Genomic DNA, 19061 nt, shown 5'->3' on the forward strand with positions numbered 1-19061 from the left:
CCTTGGAAATCAGCCGCCCTAGGCCTAGGCTCCTTTAAGGTTAGTCTTCCTGATAACACCCTGCGCCCCAGCGCCCTTGCTCAGGCGACGCGGCCGCTTAGCACAGAGTGCCTGGTGGTAAGAACCTGGGAAACGAGACCCCGTCCGCTGTCTGCAGCAGACGGTAGCAGCAGGGTCCCGGCCAGCCTCTGCCTTAAAGGAAATCTTTATTAATCATGTATGGTTCACAGATGTTCTTTTAAAAAAAAAACAAAACCCCAACTTTCTAGAGAAGCACAATCCTCATGAGTGGCTTCAGCTTTGCATTATGAGTCTTGTTTTAAAAGAAAATCAGAAAATCAAAGTGTACAATTTGTTTACACTATAATACTTTCTAAATAAACTTTAAAAAAAAAAAATGTCTGGTCTTTCCTTAAATGTTACAGCAAAACATAAAATAGGCAATAAATTATAGTTTCTATTTACAAAAAAGCTGTAAGTGCAGATATATATCATAAATGTATTATTTAATCAGTTTAGTATGAAATTGGTTTCCTAGTACATGATCGTGAAAAAGACATCTTAAAAACATTCTCATATTTGATCTGAGTCTCATTTTCAACAGGAGAACACCGTGATTTCGATTCCCAACCCACACGCCTGTCCTAACGCCTTCCTAAGTCTGGATGACTTAGAAAGTCCTCAGCCCATCGCCTCTACTGGTTTAACCCCTTGACGCGGGACGCTGTCCCATCAAAGAACAGCATTACCAACACAAGAGGTGATGTTCCTGACGTAAATGAGCTTTTCAGAGAGCCAGCCCCCACAGGAAGGGGTGCGGATGGGTCGCTCGGTTAAACGATGGCTTTAAAAAGACCTCTCCTCCATGGAGCCTCCCCCTCAAAGATGGGGGTCACTATCTCTGCTTTTGGTTCTAGCACAAAACACCACATGCCGGGGCGAGGAGAGGGGTAAAGGCTCTAGTGTAACTGAAATAAGTATGTTCTCACACCAACAAAACGCCCACACGTGACAGCAGGACTGAGACAAAAGGCACGCAGTTGCGGGCTGCCCAGCCGAGACCTGCGTTCCCGGGCCAGATCAGAACAGCGGGCCAACCTTCCTGTGATCTGCAAACTCGGCCTTTGAGAAACTACTGAACCCGCTGATATTTGAGCCAAAGAAGACTTTTACTTCAAGATTATTTTCCCTATTTACTCTCTAAAACCACAAGGAGCTTGGATCTAAAGCAGTAACTGGTTTCGGTGGGTTTCGGTGGGTTTGGGGAGGGTGCAGAGGGGAACCCTTCCCAATTACGTTTGCAGTCCCCAGACGCTCGAGCACCGCTTCTTAGAGCCCGACGGCTACTCACAACGGTCACGGTGTGAGCAAGGGGTGGACGGGGTCCCTTCAGACCTGCGTCAGGCGGAGAGGCCGCCGCCACAGCCCGAGGTGGCGGCGGGGTCGCCCCCTGCGTCCCGGGGGCCTCCGTGGGCTTCTCAAGGCAGACGTGACCCGGGAGTCCAGGCAGCGCGCACGGCGTCCCCAGCCGCTCGCCCCGAGTCAGTGGCAGCCGCACGCTCGGACGACCATGTTCCTGTACTTCTTCAGGATGACGTTGGAGTTGTCGTCAAAGTAGAGCACCGAGATGGCGTTGAGTTTCGTGGGCGCACAGCACGGTTTGGGGACGTACTCGGGGTTCATGAGGTGAACCTGTTGCAGAGACGGGAGGAGGGAGCAGTTAGGGACAGTCCCTGGTCCCGGCTGACCCCCCGCCCCCTGCCACCCGTGGCGTGGAGCCAGCCAGCCAGCGCTCACCAGGGTCTGCACGATGGCGTGGTTGGTGGCGTTCATGTGCGCGTTGAGAGGGAACGAACATTCTCCGTCACAGTAGTTGGCAGCGTAGCCCTTGGGGGCAATGATCCAGTCCTTAACCGAACGCAAAAGGAAGCGACAAGGGGTCAGCACACACGCCCTGCACGAACCCCATGAGAAAGCCTCGTTCAGGCGGGGCAGCTTAAGCGACAGACACGGGGTCAAGGACACACGAGGGGCAGTGAGGTGCAGACCTGCCGAGTCTGGCTCTGGAGCCCTGGTTCCCCCCGCTGGGAGCCCCCTGCCCCCGGCCTGCCTGGAGGCCTGCAGGTGGTGGGCTCCAGGGACCTGGACCAGAGGTGCCTCCTGGAGTCCAGGGTACCCCTGTCCCCAAAATGCCACCTGCACACGGGAACCATCTCCAGTCACGTGGCACCTGGAATTTGCCTGAGCAGTGGCTTCAGGAAGGAGGCAGAACACAGGTGCCCTTCCAGTCTGGGTGAGCTAGTAACTGTCAGGTCAGTTTTTCCAGCCCTTTCTGGAAACCCAGTGCACACTGTTGAAATAAATGCCCAAAGCAACACTGGCCCTGGGGCCCGAGAGAGAACGAGGGAAGAACTCTGGGCTGGCTGTGGAGCTGCAGGGACTCGGAGGCCGAGAGCCTGGGGCTCCCTAGAGAGATGTGGGCAGGCGGGGTCGGGGGGCGGTCTTCAAGGACAAGTGGGCGGGCTGTCGCCCCCTGCCCTCCAAGACCTGGGCATCTGAAAGGCTCCTAAGTACCTTCCCAGGAGGAACCTTCCTGACCCTGAGGCGCAAGGTCTCTGCCGCCGGCCGCCGCCGTCAGGGTGAGAGGAGACCCCGAGCCAGTCAGGAGCACTCACCTGCCACCCCAGGTCCTGGAAGCTCACGTAGAGCTCGTGCTTTCTGCAGGCCGTTTTCAGCTCGCTGCTGTTGTAGTCTGCTGGGGATCAGAAGGCGCCCCCGGTCACTCACTCATGCCTTCCTTCACAGCCTCACCCCGACGCTTGGCCGCGGCTGCCAGCCGCTCGGGCATCTGACACACAGTCTCCCCCCTACCCCGGGGTCGGGCACACCGGCTCCCGTCGCAACACGCCCGCGCTGACCTGAGTGGACCCCTTTCGGCAACAGGGGCGTGTCGTGATCCCCTACTGGACCAAGACGCCCCAGAGCCCTGACTCAGAGGACATGATTTACGTTCAAGACAAACACGCCGGCAGGTTCCGATTCTAACGGGACTGTCCTGAAGCTGCTCGGGGGCCCTGAGGACAGCTTGGAGGGGCCAGGAAGGGCCTCCTGAAGGGGGCGCCCCGGAGCCAGGCCTGGCCAGGAGTGGGGGGCCCTGCTGTCCAGCCCCGTGACCGTGTCAGTGTCCCCCAGCCCGCACTAAGCCACCCCAGGAGAGCAGCGCTCTCTGGAGTCGGGCCCCACCAGCCTGGTTTCCCACCCCTGGCTCATCGAGGGCTGACGGAGCCGCTTCTGGGCGGCATGCCCTCCCCGAGGTGCCCCAAGAAACGAGGCTTCTGTCCTCCAGGGACTCAGGGAGCAGCAGGGGTGACGCGTGACATGCCCAGCTCACTCCAGCACAAAACAGAATCTGGACGCCGTGCATGGGTGGGGCTGGAGAGGAAACCCCCCCCCCCCAAGGAGGTCAGAGAAGGGACAGGCGGAGGGGGAGGGGAAAGCGCGGTCATGGTGGGATGAGTGTTAGGACACGTGAAGAGCGACCCAAACCGTGGAATCTCCTCCGTGATCACTCCAGCTCCTCAAGGGTCCCCAGAGAGCCCAGGATGGGGGCTGTTCCCCAGAAAGACCACCACGGGATCACAGCTTGGAACTCAAGCCAGCCTGACCTCAGGGGAAGGGGGCGGTGGCGATGGAGGTCAAGTCCTGAGCCCCGGGTGACAGCTCTGGACACGGGGCTCGGGGGAGCCCGCGGATGGGCAGGCACGTCCACGTGTGGAGCGCGACCTGCGGATCCCTGGGGAGGGGCAGGGAGCCCCGCGTCCCTTATAATCCAACTGGAATCCTGAGTGCAGCACTCCCCCGAGGCCCAGGAGTTGCTCCAGAGTATCATCAGACTGGGGAAGGGGCGCTGCGGGAAGCCCTGAATCCCCCCAGTACACAGACCACTGGGGGAGTGGGGGGCAGGCATTGGAAGGGGGCAGAGCCCCTGGCCTCGTGGCACCTGTGCCCACCCCAGGCAGAGGTCAGGACGGAACCGTACCAGAGGACCCCCGACTGGTGTCAGGATGCAGGAGGGGAAGTTTCTCGTCCTGCCGGCTTGAACTGAGATGACGTGGGCAAGGGCTCCCGACTGACACTGCTCTGGCTGACCCACGATCCCACCCCCGGTTCTGGCTCTTTCTCTCCTGGAGCCAAAGGCTGGGAGATGCTCAGGAGAGCGGGTGGCGGCGGAGAGGGGGGGGGAGCTGGACGAGAAGGGCAGGGCCCTCATCACACCCCAGGCGGGGCTGCACAGCCCCTGGGGAGATGGCGGCATCCCAGTCTGGGTGGCCCTGGCCCATCCAGAGCCCAGGGGTCCAGGCAGCAGGCCTACTGCCTCTCCAGCCCCAAGAGGAAGAGAGAGAGAGAAACACGGGAGGGAAGAGACAGAGGCAGGGCGGCATAAGAAACCAGGGCCAGGGCGGCATAAGAAACCAGGGCCCGAGGGAGGAGCCAGGGCTTCTGCAGACGCCCCCTCACCCCCTGGGGCTGTAGGGGCTGGTCCTGCCCCCTCCCCCACCCCAGGCCACACCAGCTGCAGGCCCCACTCGGCCAGGAAAACACGAGAACAGCGGGCGCCCAGAGCATGCTGTCCACACAGCCCAGTTTCTCCGAGCTCAGGCTAGTCCTCCCAGAGGAAACTTGTTTTTTAGAGGCAACAATTCCCTGCTCTCATTTCCCTTCCAGCCTTGAATGACAAGGTCAGGGACAAACAGCAGCTGTTCCCCAGCACCTCTGTCTGCACCGGTATGGACGCTCTTGTCCCACCTCTGCCGGATCCACCAGCTTCTCCCAGAGGAGGTTCTGGCCCCCACGTACCCCACGATGCATGGGGCCTTCCAAGGCCTGCCAGAGAAAGCCCAGCTCCTGCACCACGACGCTGCAGGATTTCTGGTGTCAATAATCTCATCAAGTGTTTGGGGGGGGGTGGTCGGCGGGGAGAGGGCAGCTTGATTTTCCGTGTCTCGATTTTGTTTACAGTGGGATGGTTAGCACAAGAGGCAACAGTGAAGCCCCATCTCACTCGTTTGTGGCTGCAAGATTTCAAGGTCTCACACGGCTCCATCTAATCGGGGCTCTGATCTCTTCTCAGCCTTTGTCTTAATGAGTAAGAGAATAGGGAGCTAAGAATCTGGACGACAGAGACATCCCCTTAAAGGCTGAGCCCGGAGACTCCCTGGTCCACGCACCTCTGTCCCCAGCCCCCACCTAGAGGGGCCTGGCCCCCAGTGCCCTCCTGGGAGATGACAGTACTCGATGGATCATTTGAGTGTCTGGCAGTATCTGTTTATGCCTCTTATTTATTCAGCCTACTGGCCAACAGCACATTCATAAGGGGTGAACCCTAGGGATGGAGGAGAAGGTCAAGGTCTAGTCAGCTTCACTCCTTGGCAACTTTTACCCTAAAGGGACTTAATGGCAGAAGAGAGTCAAGTATTATGAACATGGAGTTTGGAACAATTCTAACTTTCCAATCACTCATGCCACACTTGTCCTCCACAGCTGTGGAGAATTAAGTTCTGGTTTCATTTAAAAAAAACCCTGGACAAGCCTCTACCTCTTGACTGAGACATCTGGGAGCCAAGCTGCTGGCCCTAAAATTTGAATTTAAGGTCAAAATGACAAAATCCCCAATGCCTTTTAAAAGGTTAGTCACTTAGCTGTGTCCATCTCTTTGCAACCTCCGTGGACTGTAGCCTACCAGGCTCCTCTGTCCATGGAATTTTCCAGGCAAGAATACTGGAGTGGGTTGCCGTGCCCTTCTCCAGGGGAATCTTCCTGACCCAGGGATCGAACCCAGGCCTCCTGCATTGGCAGCAGATTCTTTACTGTCTGAGCCGCCAGGGTAGCTCAATGCCTTTGAAGAACTAGAAACAGCGAGGTCACAGCCCTGACCCACGTCCATTCTGCCCAAGCATCGCATGTCCCTAGTGGATGAGCCCACTCATCTCTGGCATGTCCACCCACGGAAGCAGACAAGGAACTAGAGGGGACAGCTGCCAAGAACTAAAAGGCTGAGCAAACACTCATCTGTGGGGAGAAGCGCTCCTAGTCCGTGGGCTGAAATTCCCTGAAAGCTACAGCAAAAGATGGCATAGTTATAATAAAGTAGCCACATCGCTGCTTTGCAAGTGATGAGTTCTACTTTTCTTCAGCTGGAAGCATACTGAATGGTCCCAATTGGAACGTTCAAGAGTTAGAAGATAGGAACTAGCAATAAGAAGGTCAACAGTATATTTACATGTACCAGAGCCACCTTTTCTCCTAGGACTCCTACAGATACATGTTTGGGTGGGCTGGAAAAAGATAGAAAGGAGAATTTAAGAGATGCTCACAGGTAGCATCTGAATCAATGAAGAGCTCATTTTGAAGAGAGGGAGGGTCTTGGGACCTTACTGGTTCATGACAGTCAGCAGGGCTGAGTGATGGCACCACGAACATTAAGGATGAAGGGGACCCAAAGTTAGCTAATCCAATCTGACATAATTGTTCCAAGTGGCAGAAAATGTTTTAAAACCATCTGCCAAAACATAGAGCAAGTCTCACTCGTGGTGTTGGCAGCCAGCTGGTAGACATGGCAGAAAACCTCAGACTCACCAGCTGAACTGAAATTGCATTAACTATCCCCGCCCCAAAGATGTCTTGGAAAGATCTTGAAAAATGAGCTAGAACGGAATCTAGAATCGCCACACGGAACCGTAGCTCAAGGCCGGCTGTTCACAACTCTTGTAATGGGTCGGTTAGGTGTCAGCTACCCCTGGAGGCAAAATCATGGACCGCGAGAGAAAGAGACTGTGAAAGAAGGTGGGCGGCAGCAGGTGGAATGAGACCATCTAATGAGCTCCGGGAACTGTGGGCAGGGTGGGCGCCACAGGGTCAGTGGCTGCGTCACCGGCATCCCCAGTGGGCTTGCACCAGGACTAGTAAAATGTGTCAGAAAGATGAACGACACGGTCGAGACCACACGCAAGCCCGCTGGAGAAGTGCAACACAGCTCTCAGCCCTCGTTCACTCAGAGCAAACGAGGGTGAGAAGCCCATCCAGGGAGACTCGGGTCCAAACCCACTGTTTCGGTGCATGTGTTTGGAAAGTCCACTAGAAGCCACGGAGAGATGTGACGGCAGACCCGGGGGAGGACGGGGACAGGAGCCGGGCTCTCGGCCTTTCCCTTGCTGAGGGCTGGTCCTGCCGTCTCCAGCACCGGCAGCGCAGTTGCGAACACAGACGCGTATTTCCCTGCCACCTTTCACCTGGACGACAGACAGCTGGAGGACTGACGCTCGCTCCTCTGCCCAGCGGCAGGACGGCGTCTGGTGGGCTACTGCTGCTGGTCGTTTCAGTGGAGAAATGTTAATTCCCTAGGAGCACACCGTGGAAGACGGCGGCAGCAGGGGCCAACACTCTCTTCCTTCAACCTCCAGAAAGACTCTCAAGAAGTCCTGCCTGGACTCGCACAGTCACACGCGACCACAGCTGTTTGTCTCAGCAGCATCTACAAAGTTCATGAAGACCCAGCAGCAATTTGGCCCCACAACAGCCAAAAAGAAAGCATGAACCGGCTGGTCCGTCCCCCTGGGTAGCAGATCCTCATCTTTCTGGAAATCCTTTCTCCAAGAGCAAGTGCCTCTGCACATCCATCCCCATTAATGGCAAGAATAAGTAAGGAGGAAAGAACCAAAGAGAGAAAGCCTGCAGCAGACTTCCTTGGCGATCCAGTAGTTAAGAACCCTCCTTGCAATGTAGGGGACGCAGCTTTGATCCCTGGATGGACAACTAAGCCCGTGAGCCACAACGAAGATCCCGCATGCTGCAACTAAGCCCTGACTCAGCCAAAAAATAAAGAAATACATTTTAAAAAAAAAGAAGAAGTAAAGCAATACTTCAGTGGGTCTAACCCAGATCATTAATTGGACCATCTTGAGAGGATCTTTGAAGATAGTGGGGGGAGGGAGGACCCTCCAGTGTAAGGGGTTTAAACCCCCTTTTGTGAGGGCAGAGGCGTTTGTTAGGAACTCTGCCTTCTTACCCCTGAAAAGAACAAAGCCCATTTCCAGGGTATAGGGTTGGGAGGTGGGGCGTGGGAAGACTCAGAAAAAGCAGATGTACTTGCCTCTTCTTACAAATCAGTCCACCTTTAATATTCATATTTAATTTAAACTCATCAAACTGGAAACAAAATGCTGAAGGGACTTGGAAGAGAATAATTCAGTGATGCCACGGAAACCCAAATCAGAGATGACATGTTTTCTCAATTAGAAAAGAAATTGTGTGTGTGTACTGGCGGGGGCGGGGAGGTAGAATAAATCAAGTGAAAATTTCATTTTAAAAAAAAAAGCAATCAGCATCCCAAGAGCTGCCTTCATGTCTGAGGTCCCAGCACCAAACTGACCGCAGCTCATTAATGAATGGACGCCATTGGCGGGCTGCACCACCATGCCCCGAGGAGAAGCCTGGGATGATTGCTGCTCAGAAGGCTTCCTCCAAAGCGCATACAGGAAAGTCATCACTTCTTCTTTTTCTTTAAACCCTAGCCCTGACTGTGTCTAGTGGTAAACACAGGAACACCCATGCTGGGCGAAGCTTCCAAGAAACACCAGGAGGACAAGCGGCAGAATGTCACAGCACGTTGGGTGGTTCCACATCCAAGTTACTGGTAACAGAAACGGCTGAGTCAGAACCCAGAATGAAGACACTGCTTCCCACAGGAAAACTGGGTGCTTTGGAAAGTTCCACAAACTCTTTCCAGCTGCAGAAGATGACATTGTTTTAAAGTCACCTGGAAGAGTTAATGCATCTTCCTGGCGTATTTTACATCCCTTCCAAGGAGCCTGACATACCTGCTAAGAACTTCCTATGGCTGGAGGCACCTCATCTTTGAGCCAGAGTGATGCTTCTCATTCAATCCCAGCAAAGCCACCGAGAATCAACCACTCCCACTTAACTGCTGGGTAACTGGAAGCCGAACTGGATTAGGTTCATCCTGAGTCACAAAGTAGGGCTTCCCAGGTGGTGTTAGTGTTAAAGAACCCGCCTGCCAAAGCAGGAAGCAAGAGAGATGCAGGTTCAGCCCCTGGGTCGGGAAGATTCCCCTGGAGGGGGGCACGGCAATGCACGCCAGTATTCTTGCCTGGAGAATCCCATGGACAGAGGAGCCTGGCGGGCTACAGTCCATAGGATTGAAGAGTTGGACACGACTTAGCACACACACACACACACACGCAAAGTTACAGAGCACTGATGAGGAAAGCAAGATCTCTGACTGCAAATCCCACAGTGAATCCTCAACTTCGTGCCTGATTTCTGGGCTAGATGCACCTTGTTCTGAATTCAACACTGACCAGCTCTGCGCTGCATATCAGCGCCTGCACGCCCTCCCTCCTGTTCTGAAGACTGGACTTCTAGGTCTCCCCTGAGGCTCTGCATGGGAGGGAGCCTGTCTGCAGGACTGCTGAACTGACACTCCGGCAGCGAGGGCTGTTTCCTCTCTCTTGCCCTTTGAACCTGTCTGTTAAGGGCAGGCAGGGGGCCACACCCCAGCCCCTAGCTCCAGGGCTGAGGCCGACCCCAGACCCCAGACCAGCTGTCTGCTGAAGCTACCGCAGAATAGGCGCTCTCGTCCTGAAGCTGAGGTTGCCTTCCTGAGCACCACGTGTCGAGCTAGGCTTTCTGAGAACGCCACCAACAAAGGAACACAGCAAAAGGGATTCCGACTATCTGCTGAGCCTGTGGGTCTCACCACATCTCAAGGCAGAACCCCGAACTTCCCAGGTGAATGAAAAGCAATGAAACCCATCAGAGAGGGCTGCCGGAGCTGACTTGCCATCACTCCCAGCCAAGAGCACTGACAAACACAAGCCCACCTTCCACAAATGCATGAAGTCTGTACATCACCACCTCCCCACATGATGGATGCGGAGAAGATGGAGGCATTCCCAGGATCTTCATGGGAAAGAAGAGCTGGGAGAAATCTGCCCAGACAGAAGGACGCTTTTCTGGAACAACAGACACTGAGGCTGTCTCAACCTGCAGACGATCTTGGGGTCACAAGGGCTCCCCTCTGATGGCCTAGGGGCCCCCACATAATCAGGGGCTGACCGGGCACCCACGGCTTCACGTGGGCCTGCAGAAGCTGGGCAGCGTCTGCAACCCTCTGCAGATCCTGTGTCCTCACGGACGCCCCAGGGCCCACAGGCGTGCTGGAAAGACGGTGACCCGACCCACCTGAGGCGCTGGAGGCCCGCGACACGTCCTGGGCCGGGGTGGAGCGGTTCCGGGCCTGCTGCCGGCGCCGCCCGGGGGCCGACCGGGCACTGCGCATGTGGACCTCGCTGGCCTTGAAGAAGGCTACCATGAAGGGCTGCTTGTCGTAGGGGCCATCCCGGCCCACCAGGCCCGCAGCCCCGGGGCTGATGCTGAGCCCTGCAAGGCAAACCGAAGCACACCTCTGGGATGTGGCGCCGAAGCCTGGCATCCACCCGCAGCGGCACAGCCGAGCCTCCCGGGCACCCTCAGAGAGGAGGAGCCGGCCTGAGGGCGGACACGGGGTACCCTGAGCCTCCCCCCTTCCTGCCGGGGTCCCGGGAGGCAGGGCAAGGGCTGGCAGGACCCCCAGTTCCCCTGCTTCTGCTGCTATCCTCCGTTCATGCCCACCTTCCCGATCTTATGCCTCCCACTCAGGAAGGTGACTTCACGTGCTGACTGGGTCCAGCCGGAGGGGACCGGGAGCTGCTGAGCTCTGACGCTGCAGGAGGGGGTGCGGAAAGGGCCCCCACAAACCTACTCAATGTCAGCACCTAGACCTCGCCCCGGCCTTACTCTTTAACTCAGCACCCCCGTGCAGCCCCTCTCTGAGGCTCCCCTCCTTTGGCTCCTGGACCGTCTAACCATCCCCGAGTCCTTGCCAGGAGGCCCCGGGGGCAGGGCTCTGCTTGTCCACCAAGGCCCCAGGAGGTCAGGAAACGGGGGGGCCCGCTAGGGACTATGGCTGCCCACACCCGCCACCAAGGAGGCGAAGGCCCGAGTCCGCGAACTCACCGTCACGCGTGACCACGCTCAGCTGCAGCCCCATGTTGTGCTGCGGGGTCAGGACCCACAGGTTGCTGGTGGCCGTGATGTCGAACTCCAGCCAGCCCGCCTCTGAGGCCCACACGGCGCGCGTGCCCAGCAGGAACAGGTCCGAGTCTCTGGAAGAGAGAGGAGACGGTGGGTGAGGGTGAGGGCCCCGGCTCCCGCGGTCCCGCCCGGTGTCAGAATGCAGGCAGGACGACGGCCCGTGCCCGCCCATCACACAGGACACGCGCCCGGTGCCATCCCGGGGGAGTGCGCGTGTGCTGGGGGGCCACACGCTTCCTCCCGACACCCGAGGGCCCCCTGCGTCACAGAGGTTTTTAGATTTAAGACAAATAAGTAAATAAGTAAACAGGCCTGTGGTTGTTCACTTTATGGCTAATGAACTCTAAAAAGAAAATGGAAGAAAAAATATTTTTTAAATAAGAAAATGGAGGGGGGAGCTGTGAAGAAAAGGATGAAGAAGATACTAAAATCAGGATTAGTAAAGATGAGCATTTACTAAATTTTGCTTTTTTTTTTTTTTTAAATGAGGGCCCGACAATCCTCACATATTTTTTAGCTCCTGGGAAGGGGAAACCAGGGTTCACATGCTATTTCTGAGCATCAATACCTTTCTTTTAATCATGCCTTTGCACACGGCCTGTGGTAAGAGCCGAGTCCTTGCTTGTGTGGCCCACAGGCTGGAAGTTGGTGTCAGCCCCGCCGTGAGCCGCCTGGGCTCCTGTGAGGCAAACTCCCCGAGCCCATTCCTTCCACTGGACTCCACAGGGCTGCTCTTATATTTACATACACTTTCCTTTTTTTTTTTTTTTTTTTACAGTTTCCAGCCAACATAACCCTAGGGATCACGGATAGACAGGGTGAGGGACCCATACGCTGACAAGGCGGTGTGAGAGATGGTCACTTTGGGGTATCGCAAGGACACCCACCCGAGTCGATGTCCCGGGGTCACGGGCGCAGAGGGGCCTGGAGTCCCTGTGACAGGGAGGGGCAGGTTTCTGCCCTCCCCGGAAAGATGCAGGCCCCCTGGTGCTGGAAACATTCTGCGTGGAGAGCTTACCGGGCAGAAACAGGACTAGAATTCAGTACTAAACTTAAAATGAGCATCATAATACGAACAGCACACATTTAAGTCAGTTACAAAGTGCCTGCATCTGCTTGGCTTGGGCCATCCTGCAAAGTAGGCAGAGTATCATTACCCCCATTTCACAGCTGAGGAAACCGTGACTCGGATGTGAGTTCACAGACACGTCATGGTCAAGGCCAGAAGCTAGTGGATTCCAAGTTTTCCACAATGGCCTTCCCGCCTTTTGAGATCATGATGAAAGGCAACCTGAGACAAAGGAATAAAATGGATCTCTAGTCCATCCAGTGGTCTGGAGGCCAGCAAAACATCTGCGTGAAAAGTCTTAGACTTCTCAGAGGGGAAACAATTTTTCCTGCTTACATGGCTCAGAGCTGGAAGGCAACGCTATTGTCATCTTTTCCGAGCTCGGAGCAGTAGGTGTGGCTACGCAGCGTTTACTCAGCTGTTGGACAGGGTCTACGGGGGGCGCGCCCAGCCTGCCATCTATAAAGCCCACCCCCAACGCGTGTGTCACACCCCCTGCTGACAAATTACCCCCTACCCCCGTCACTGAGATGACTGTGGGCAGGCAGATGGGGGGTGTTCGTGGAAAACAGCAAGAGGGGACACAAGTCCAAAGCTTTGAAGTGAAGATGTGAAGACATCAGCTCTGTTCTGGAAGGTAGGAAAGGACTCTCATCCAGAAATAACACAGAACCAGGAGGAGCAATGTGGGGACAGTCTGGTCCTGGAGGAAGCACCAGACACATTCTTATCAGGGGAGCAGCTTCTAGAATGAGGACGTGGTGGGGATGTCAGCGTGAGGACTGCCCCGAGGGTCAACAGGGCCCATGGGGGGCTATGGCTGAGGGGCACTGGTCGCTAGAGCCTCAGTGGGGGCAACTGGCACATGTTCTTAGGACTTGTAACAAGGGTGAAAGATATACAGCCCAAGATATAAGCATAACATGACTGGTAGAAAGAGCTCAGTTCAGTTCAGTCGCTCAGTCGTGTCCAACTCTTTGCACCCCATGAATCGCAGCACGCCAGGCCTCCCTGTCCTTCACCAACTCCCGGAGTTTACCCAAACTCATCTCCATCGAGTCGGTGATGCCATCCAACCATCTCATCCTCTGTCCTCCCCTTCTCCTCCCACCTTCAATCTTTCCCAGCATCAGGGTCTTTTCAAATGAGTCAGCTCTTCGCATCAGGTGGCCAAAGTATTGGAGCTTCAACATCAGTCCTTCCAATGAACACCCAGGACTGACCTCCTTTAGGATGGACTGGTTGGATCTCCTTGCAGTCCAAGGGACTCTCAAGAGTCTTCTCCAACACCATAGTTCAAAAGCATCAATTCTTTGGTGCTCAGCTTGCTTTATAGTCCAACTCTCACATCCATACATGACCACTGGAAAAACAATAGTCTTGACTAGATGGACCTTTGTTGGCATAGTAATGTCTCTGCTTTTTAATAAGCTGTCCAGGTTGAGCTAGAATGAGCTTTTATATTTCAAAAATAGGGTTCATGATAAAGGCATGGGGGAGTCTGTCCGCTGAGAAAATGGGGGATGGGACAGAAGGCCATCATCCAATAATGGGGCAGAGACAGCAGAGGACAGGAAAAAGACGGGGAGGGTGTGGTTTAAAGAGGGCAGAGGAGGCATGCGAAACCATGGCGGGGAAGAAATGAAGTCCGCAGGGTGGGTGGGGCTTGGTGGACACGGGAGCCTACGTTCCAACCTGATGCTGCTCCAGAGTCACCCGGGGCGCCCCCCACCCCCCCGCCCAGGACCTGGCAGCGCTTCAGGGCCGCACCTCGCTGCCGGTCTGGTGAGGACAAGTCAGATCCTCACCCATTAGGAGACCAGGGGGTCCACACACGTGGGGGCTGCCGCCGAGCTCCGGGGCTCAGGGCACTGAGGCCAAATCAAAGACGGCCACTCAAATGAGAGTGCTCAGGTCCCTGCGAGCAGGGGTGATGGAGCGCGGGGGCCTACAGTAACCTGGCTCGGAGCCTCCCCGGCAGTCCAGGGGTTAAGACTTCAGCTTCCAGTGCAGGGGCTGTGGGTTCAAACCCTGGTCAGGGAGCTGAGACCCCACAGGCCTCGTGGCCAAAAAACCAAAACATGGAACAGAAACAAATTCAATACAGACTTTAAAAACTGGTCCACATAAAAAACATGATAATAATAACTGGGCTCTCGGGCTGGCGGAGCAGCAAATACCTCCTGGGATCCCAGCGCTCAGGCGCCGGCCGAGCGCGCCCGCCGCCCCTCGGAGGACGGGGAGGCCGGTCCCGTGACGGCTCCCTCCAGAGCTGGCGGCGCACAGCCCGCAGAGGAGGGGTGTGTGACGGGCACACAGGGGTTCAGGGAGGTGACCAGAGCTTGAAACCAGAGCCCTGGCTCTCAGCCACCATGCATCCAAAAAGCAGGGTCAAGAAAAGCATGGGACAAGTGCCATGTGATGCCGCTTATCTGTGGAATCTTAAACACATTGATACAAGTGAACTTAATTACAAAACAAGAAACAGACTCACAGAGAACGATCTTATGCTTACCGGAGGGGAAAGCGGGGGAGGGGTACATTGGGAACCGGGGATTAACAGATACATACGACTGTACATAAAATAAACAAGGCCCTACTGTATAGCACGGGGAACTATATTCACCTATCGTGTAATAACCTATCATGGAAAAGAATCTGGAAAAGAATATATATATATATATATATATATATATATATATATATATATAAAAGAAACACTTTGCCATACACCTGAAACTAACACAATATTATAAATCAACTCTAATAAAAATTTTTTTCTAACGTACAGGGCGGAGGTAAGTAAATACCCAGCAAGGGCTCGGAATAAACCCACCGCCCACCAGTGCCAGTAGAGGCTGGCTACAGAAGTCTGGTTTCAGATGCTCGGGGCTGGCAGAGGGGAGCAGTCAGGGGTGACCCCTCATCTCAGGGCAGCAGGGGAAGGTTGAGATGCCTCACGCCCGCGGCTGGGGTGCCAGGAGCCTCCCCAGCTCCTCCCTTCTCCTCCTGAACACAACGCCCTCCGTCTAGACCACAACCATCACTGACACACACCCAGGAAGGGAGAGGATCTTTCCCAAGAACGGCAGCGCTGAGGGGGGACCCCGCCGGGCCAACGCTGCCCGTAACTCGGGTGTGTAAGAGACACTATTTATGGCAAGTCACTAAAGTGGGCCTGCCTGCCCACAGCTGTTTACCTTTCTTCAATGACACATGACCTTCTCCGTCTCTGGACTCTGTCCAAGGGTCGCCTCAAACATGACGCACCCGGTTTTGTGACATGAACAGCAGGGGTTCCCTTGTAAACCACTCCAGGGGCGTCGAGGTCTTCTTTATGCAAGAAGTGCATAAAGGGCAATTTTCAAACAGAAAGTCAAAAATCATTTTAGCAGACGAGAGAGGAAGGCAAGGGTTTTTACTGTTTTCTTATGTAATATATTGTATATATAGGATCACATCGAAACTTTTACCAACTAGAAAGATAGAAAGGAAACAATACTTGAAAACAGAGTTCTAGAAATCAGAGTAAACTGCTACGCACTGATTCAAGTAACAAGGCTGAATGAACATTACTGTATACATTATATATCACATAGATAATAATATTCATTCACCCTTGTTACTTGAATTATATACATTATATATTACAGGGGTTCCCTAGTAATTATTATTCCCAGACAATAAAGAATCTGCCTGCAATGCGGGAGACCTGGGTTCAATCCCTGGGTCAGGAAGATCCTCTGGAGAAGGGAATGGCAACCCACTCCAGGATTCTTGCTTGAGAAATCCCATGGACAGAGGAGCCTGATGGGCTACAATCCACGGGGTCACAAAGAATCAAGACACCAATCCACGGGGTCACAAAGAATCAGGCACGACTGAGCAACTAATACTTTCTTTCATATTATGTATACAATGTTATATATACTACATACTGTATTAGTGAAAGTCACACAGTTGTGTCTGAGTCTCTGTAGTCCTGTGGACTGTAGCCTGCCAGGCTCCTCTGTCCATGGGATTTCTCCAGGCAAGAATACTGGAGTGGGTTGCCATTCCCTTCTCCAGGGGATCTTCCTGACCCTGGGATTGAACTGGGGTCTCCTGGACTGCAGGCAGATTGCTTACTGCCTGAGCCCCCAGGGAAGCCCTCATACTATATTATATATACTGGGCTTCCCTGGGGGCTCAGCTGGTAAAGAATCCACCTGCAACGCAGGAGACCCTGGTTTGATTCCTGGGTCAGGAAGATCCCCTGGAGAAGGGAATGGCAATCCACTCCAGTATTCTTAGGCTTCCCTGGTGACCCAGACAGTAAAGAATCCACATGCAATGAGGGAGACCTGGGTTTGATCCCCGGTTTGGGAAGATTCCCTGGAGGAGGGCATGGCAACCCACTCCAGTATTCTTGTCTGGAAAATCCCCACGAACAGAGGAGCCTGGTAGGCTACAGTCCATAGAGCTGCAAAGAGTCGGACAGGACTAAGCAACTAAACATAACACATACTATACTATATAATCAGCCAAGCTCCCACTGATTTTATGGCAGTTGAGTTTACCCAGTTTCCACTTCTAGGATGAGCATTGCATAAAGAGAAGTTTCAAGCATCAAAGGCACCAAAACTCTGTAAGGGATATGTCATCTTGGACAAACCAACACAAATCCCTTTGCTGTCAGGATAGTAACACAGCTCTGCCCTTACACGCTGTTCCCCTTGGGACAGCTCTTACATGTGTTAGCTCCTCACAACTGCCAATGAGTATTCACACCATCACAGGCATACAGAGCGGGGAACTGAGGCACACATGGGCCAAGCAGCTTGCTCACAGGCACTCAGCCAGCACGGGCACAGTGGGGATGTGAACGCAGGCAACCTGGCTCTGAACCATCATCACGGAGGTTCCCGAGGTCGGCGGGCATCAGACTGCCCTGGAGGCCACATTAACACACAGACTGTGAGAGCTTCGGCGGCAGGGCCTGTGAGCTCACATCCCTGACCGATTCCCAGGTGACGCTGCTGCTGCTGGTCCGGGGACCACACTCAGGGCCACTGTCGTCGAGCACTCTGCCTCTCTCTAAAGCATGAGGAGAATGCCCTTGGCCTGCTGTTTAGACTTCAAGTTCCAAGCTGTCAGCTGCCAAAATACCTTGCCTCTCTCTCTAAAACAGTACCAAGTCATGTAGACTTCATGAGTAAATGCTTGATGGTCTTGGGGACTGGCCTTACCCTTGGGGATTTATAAGTGAGACTAACAATCAGAATCACGGGTGAGATTAAGACCAAAGTAGCAGGATTATCAGAAGGCTTGCTTCTGTGTGTCCAAGACAGGGAGCGGGGGAAGATGGAAGGTTACTTTGTTCAAGCTCAAGGCTACCTAACCTGTGCTCGGTGACCACACAGATGCAATGATGTTCCCATACACTGGGGTAAGAGGGTGGCAGAGGACAAGATGGTCAGATGGCATCACCAACTCAACGGACAGGAACTTGAGCAAACTCTGGGAGGCAGAGGAGGACAGGGAAGCCTGGTGTGCTGCAGTCCACGGGGTCGCGAAGAGTCAGACATGACTTAGCGACTGAACAAGAACACCACACTGGGGTATGTATCCCACCACGCCCCAGGGGATCGGGTACAGATTGAATGAGGTTTTGAGAGAGTCAATTCCTAGGTAGGTTGATAAGAAGTCCGGGGGTCCCCAAGGAGAGAGGGGCCTGGAATTCTCAAGGAGGAGGAAAGGACAAACGTTTTTTTCCCTCTACATTCCTTAGTCCTAGTCACATAAAAGGTTTAAGCCTGGAACTGATCATTAGACAACAAAAAAACTCAGTTTAAACTCTGTACTAAGGATTATATAACAACAATGTGTCCTGCTTGAGGACAGTTTCTCCTTCTTGAAAACCTGACTAATCCTGATATTTTAGAATGTATATTATGGGAATGGGTCTGGTAGGATCTTTCTATTGTTAAATTTTAATCTTGTTATCCTAAAATGTAAATTGTGGGGATGGAAGTGGGTCTGGTAAAATTTTCACAAACTTGAGACATTCTTTTGATTGTCTCTGGCCCCCGACTGAATTCTTCTCTTCTGGAAGCCAAGAATCCCGGCGTCTTTCGTGGGTCAGCAACAAACCTTTCAGTTTCTGCCACCTTTTAAACACTTCACAGGCAAATTTTATGTTTTAGTTCTTATCACCCATGCTCACATCCACGTCCTTGCCCAGCATGGGGAACTAAGGCAATAAAAGTGCTGCTAATTTGTGATTTTAAAACAAATAGCAAAAAAAAATAAAATAAAATCTTGACTACAACCATGGCCTGCCTCCCACAAAGCTGGACATCCCCGTGGGGAGATGCTGGCAAGTAAAACATCTGGGTGTGAATAATAGGGAAGGCAGCATAGTTTCCAGAAACAAACCTATTTTCTCTGTCACATTTACCAAGTGGGTAAACAATTCCCAAACAAAGTGCTTCCTGCTCCCCACACCGATGTCCCCCTCCCCAAAATTTGTCCTTGTTTTAATTCTTCTCTAACCTTCTCAGCTACCCTTGCAAAGAACAGAACATAGACAGGCAGGGGGAAGAAGGCTTGGTAGCTTCTTGAATCTTCTTTTCCCCTTTGATTTCAAGGGGATCTTTCTAAGTCTAAGGAAGATGCTCTTGACTAAGAAGATGAAACTAACTGGTTACATAACCGCAGGTGTGGTTGGGCACGTTACCCCTTTCTCAGGGGGCAAAAGAACACACACTGTGAGCTTCACTGCCTGTCTGGGGCCCAGGCTGAGTGTGCCGGAGATGATCACGCCAGCAGGAAGATTTCAGTAGTCCCTGGGGAGGGAACC

General features: G+C 53.7%; 1 protein-coding gene across 2 annotated transcripts in view; it reads right to left on the reverse strand.

Moving 5' to 3' along the window:
* Window positions 1-241: 241 nt before the first annotated feature.
* BMP6 (bone morphogenetic protein 6) overlaps window positions 242-19061 on the reverse strand; it is a 143285-nt gene continuing 124465 nt past the window's right edge. The window contains exons 3-7 of one of the 2 annotated variants that reach the window (XM_043908585.1): window positions 11074-11222; window positions 10261-10458; window positions 2676-2752; window positions 1798-1908; window positions 242-1692 (exon numbers count right to left, since the gene is read on the reverse strand). In XM_043908585.1, the coding sequence (XP_043764520.1) occupies window positions 1543-1692; window positions 1798-1908; window positions 2676-2752; window positions 10261-10458; window positions 11074-11222 (685 nt within the window). In that variant the 3' untranslated portion in view covers window positions 242-1542. Of the gene's footprint in view, window positions 1693-1797; window positions 1909-2675; window positions 2756-10260; window positions 10459-11073; window positions 11223-19061 lie in introns of both variants that reach the window. The other variant, XM_043908584.1, reaches the window with a different exon arrangement.

The sequence above is a fragment of the Cervus elaphus genome, chromosome 7 (assembly GCF_910594005.1).
Source record: "Cervus elaphus chromosome 7, mCerEla1.1, whole genome shotgun sequence".
NCBI classification, from domain to species: Eukaryota; Metazoa; Chordata; class Mammalia; order Artiodactyla; family Cervidae; genus Cervus; species Cervus elaphus.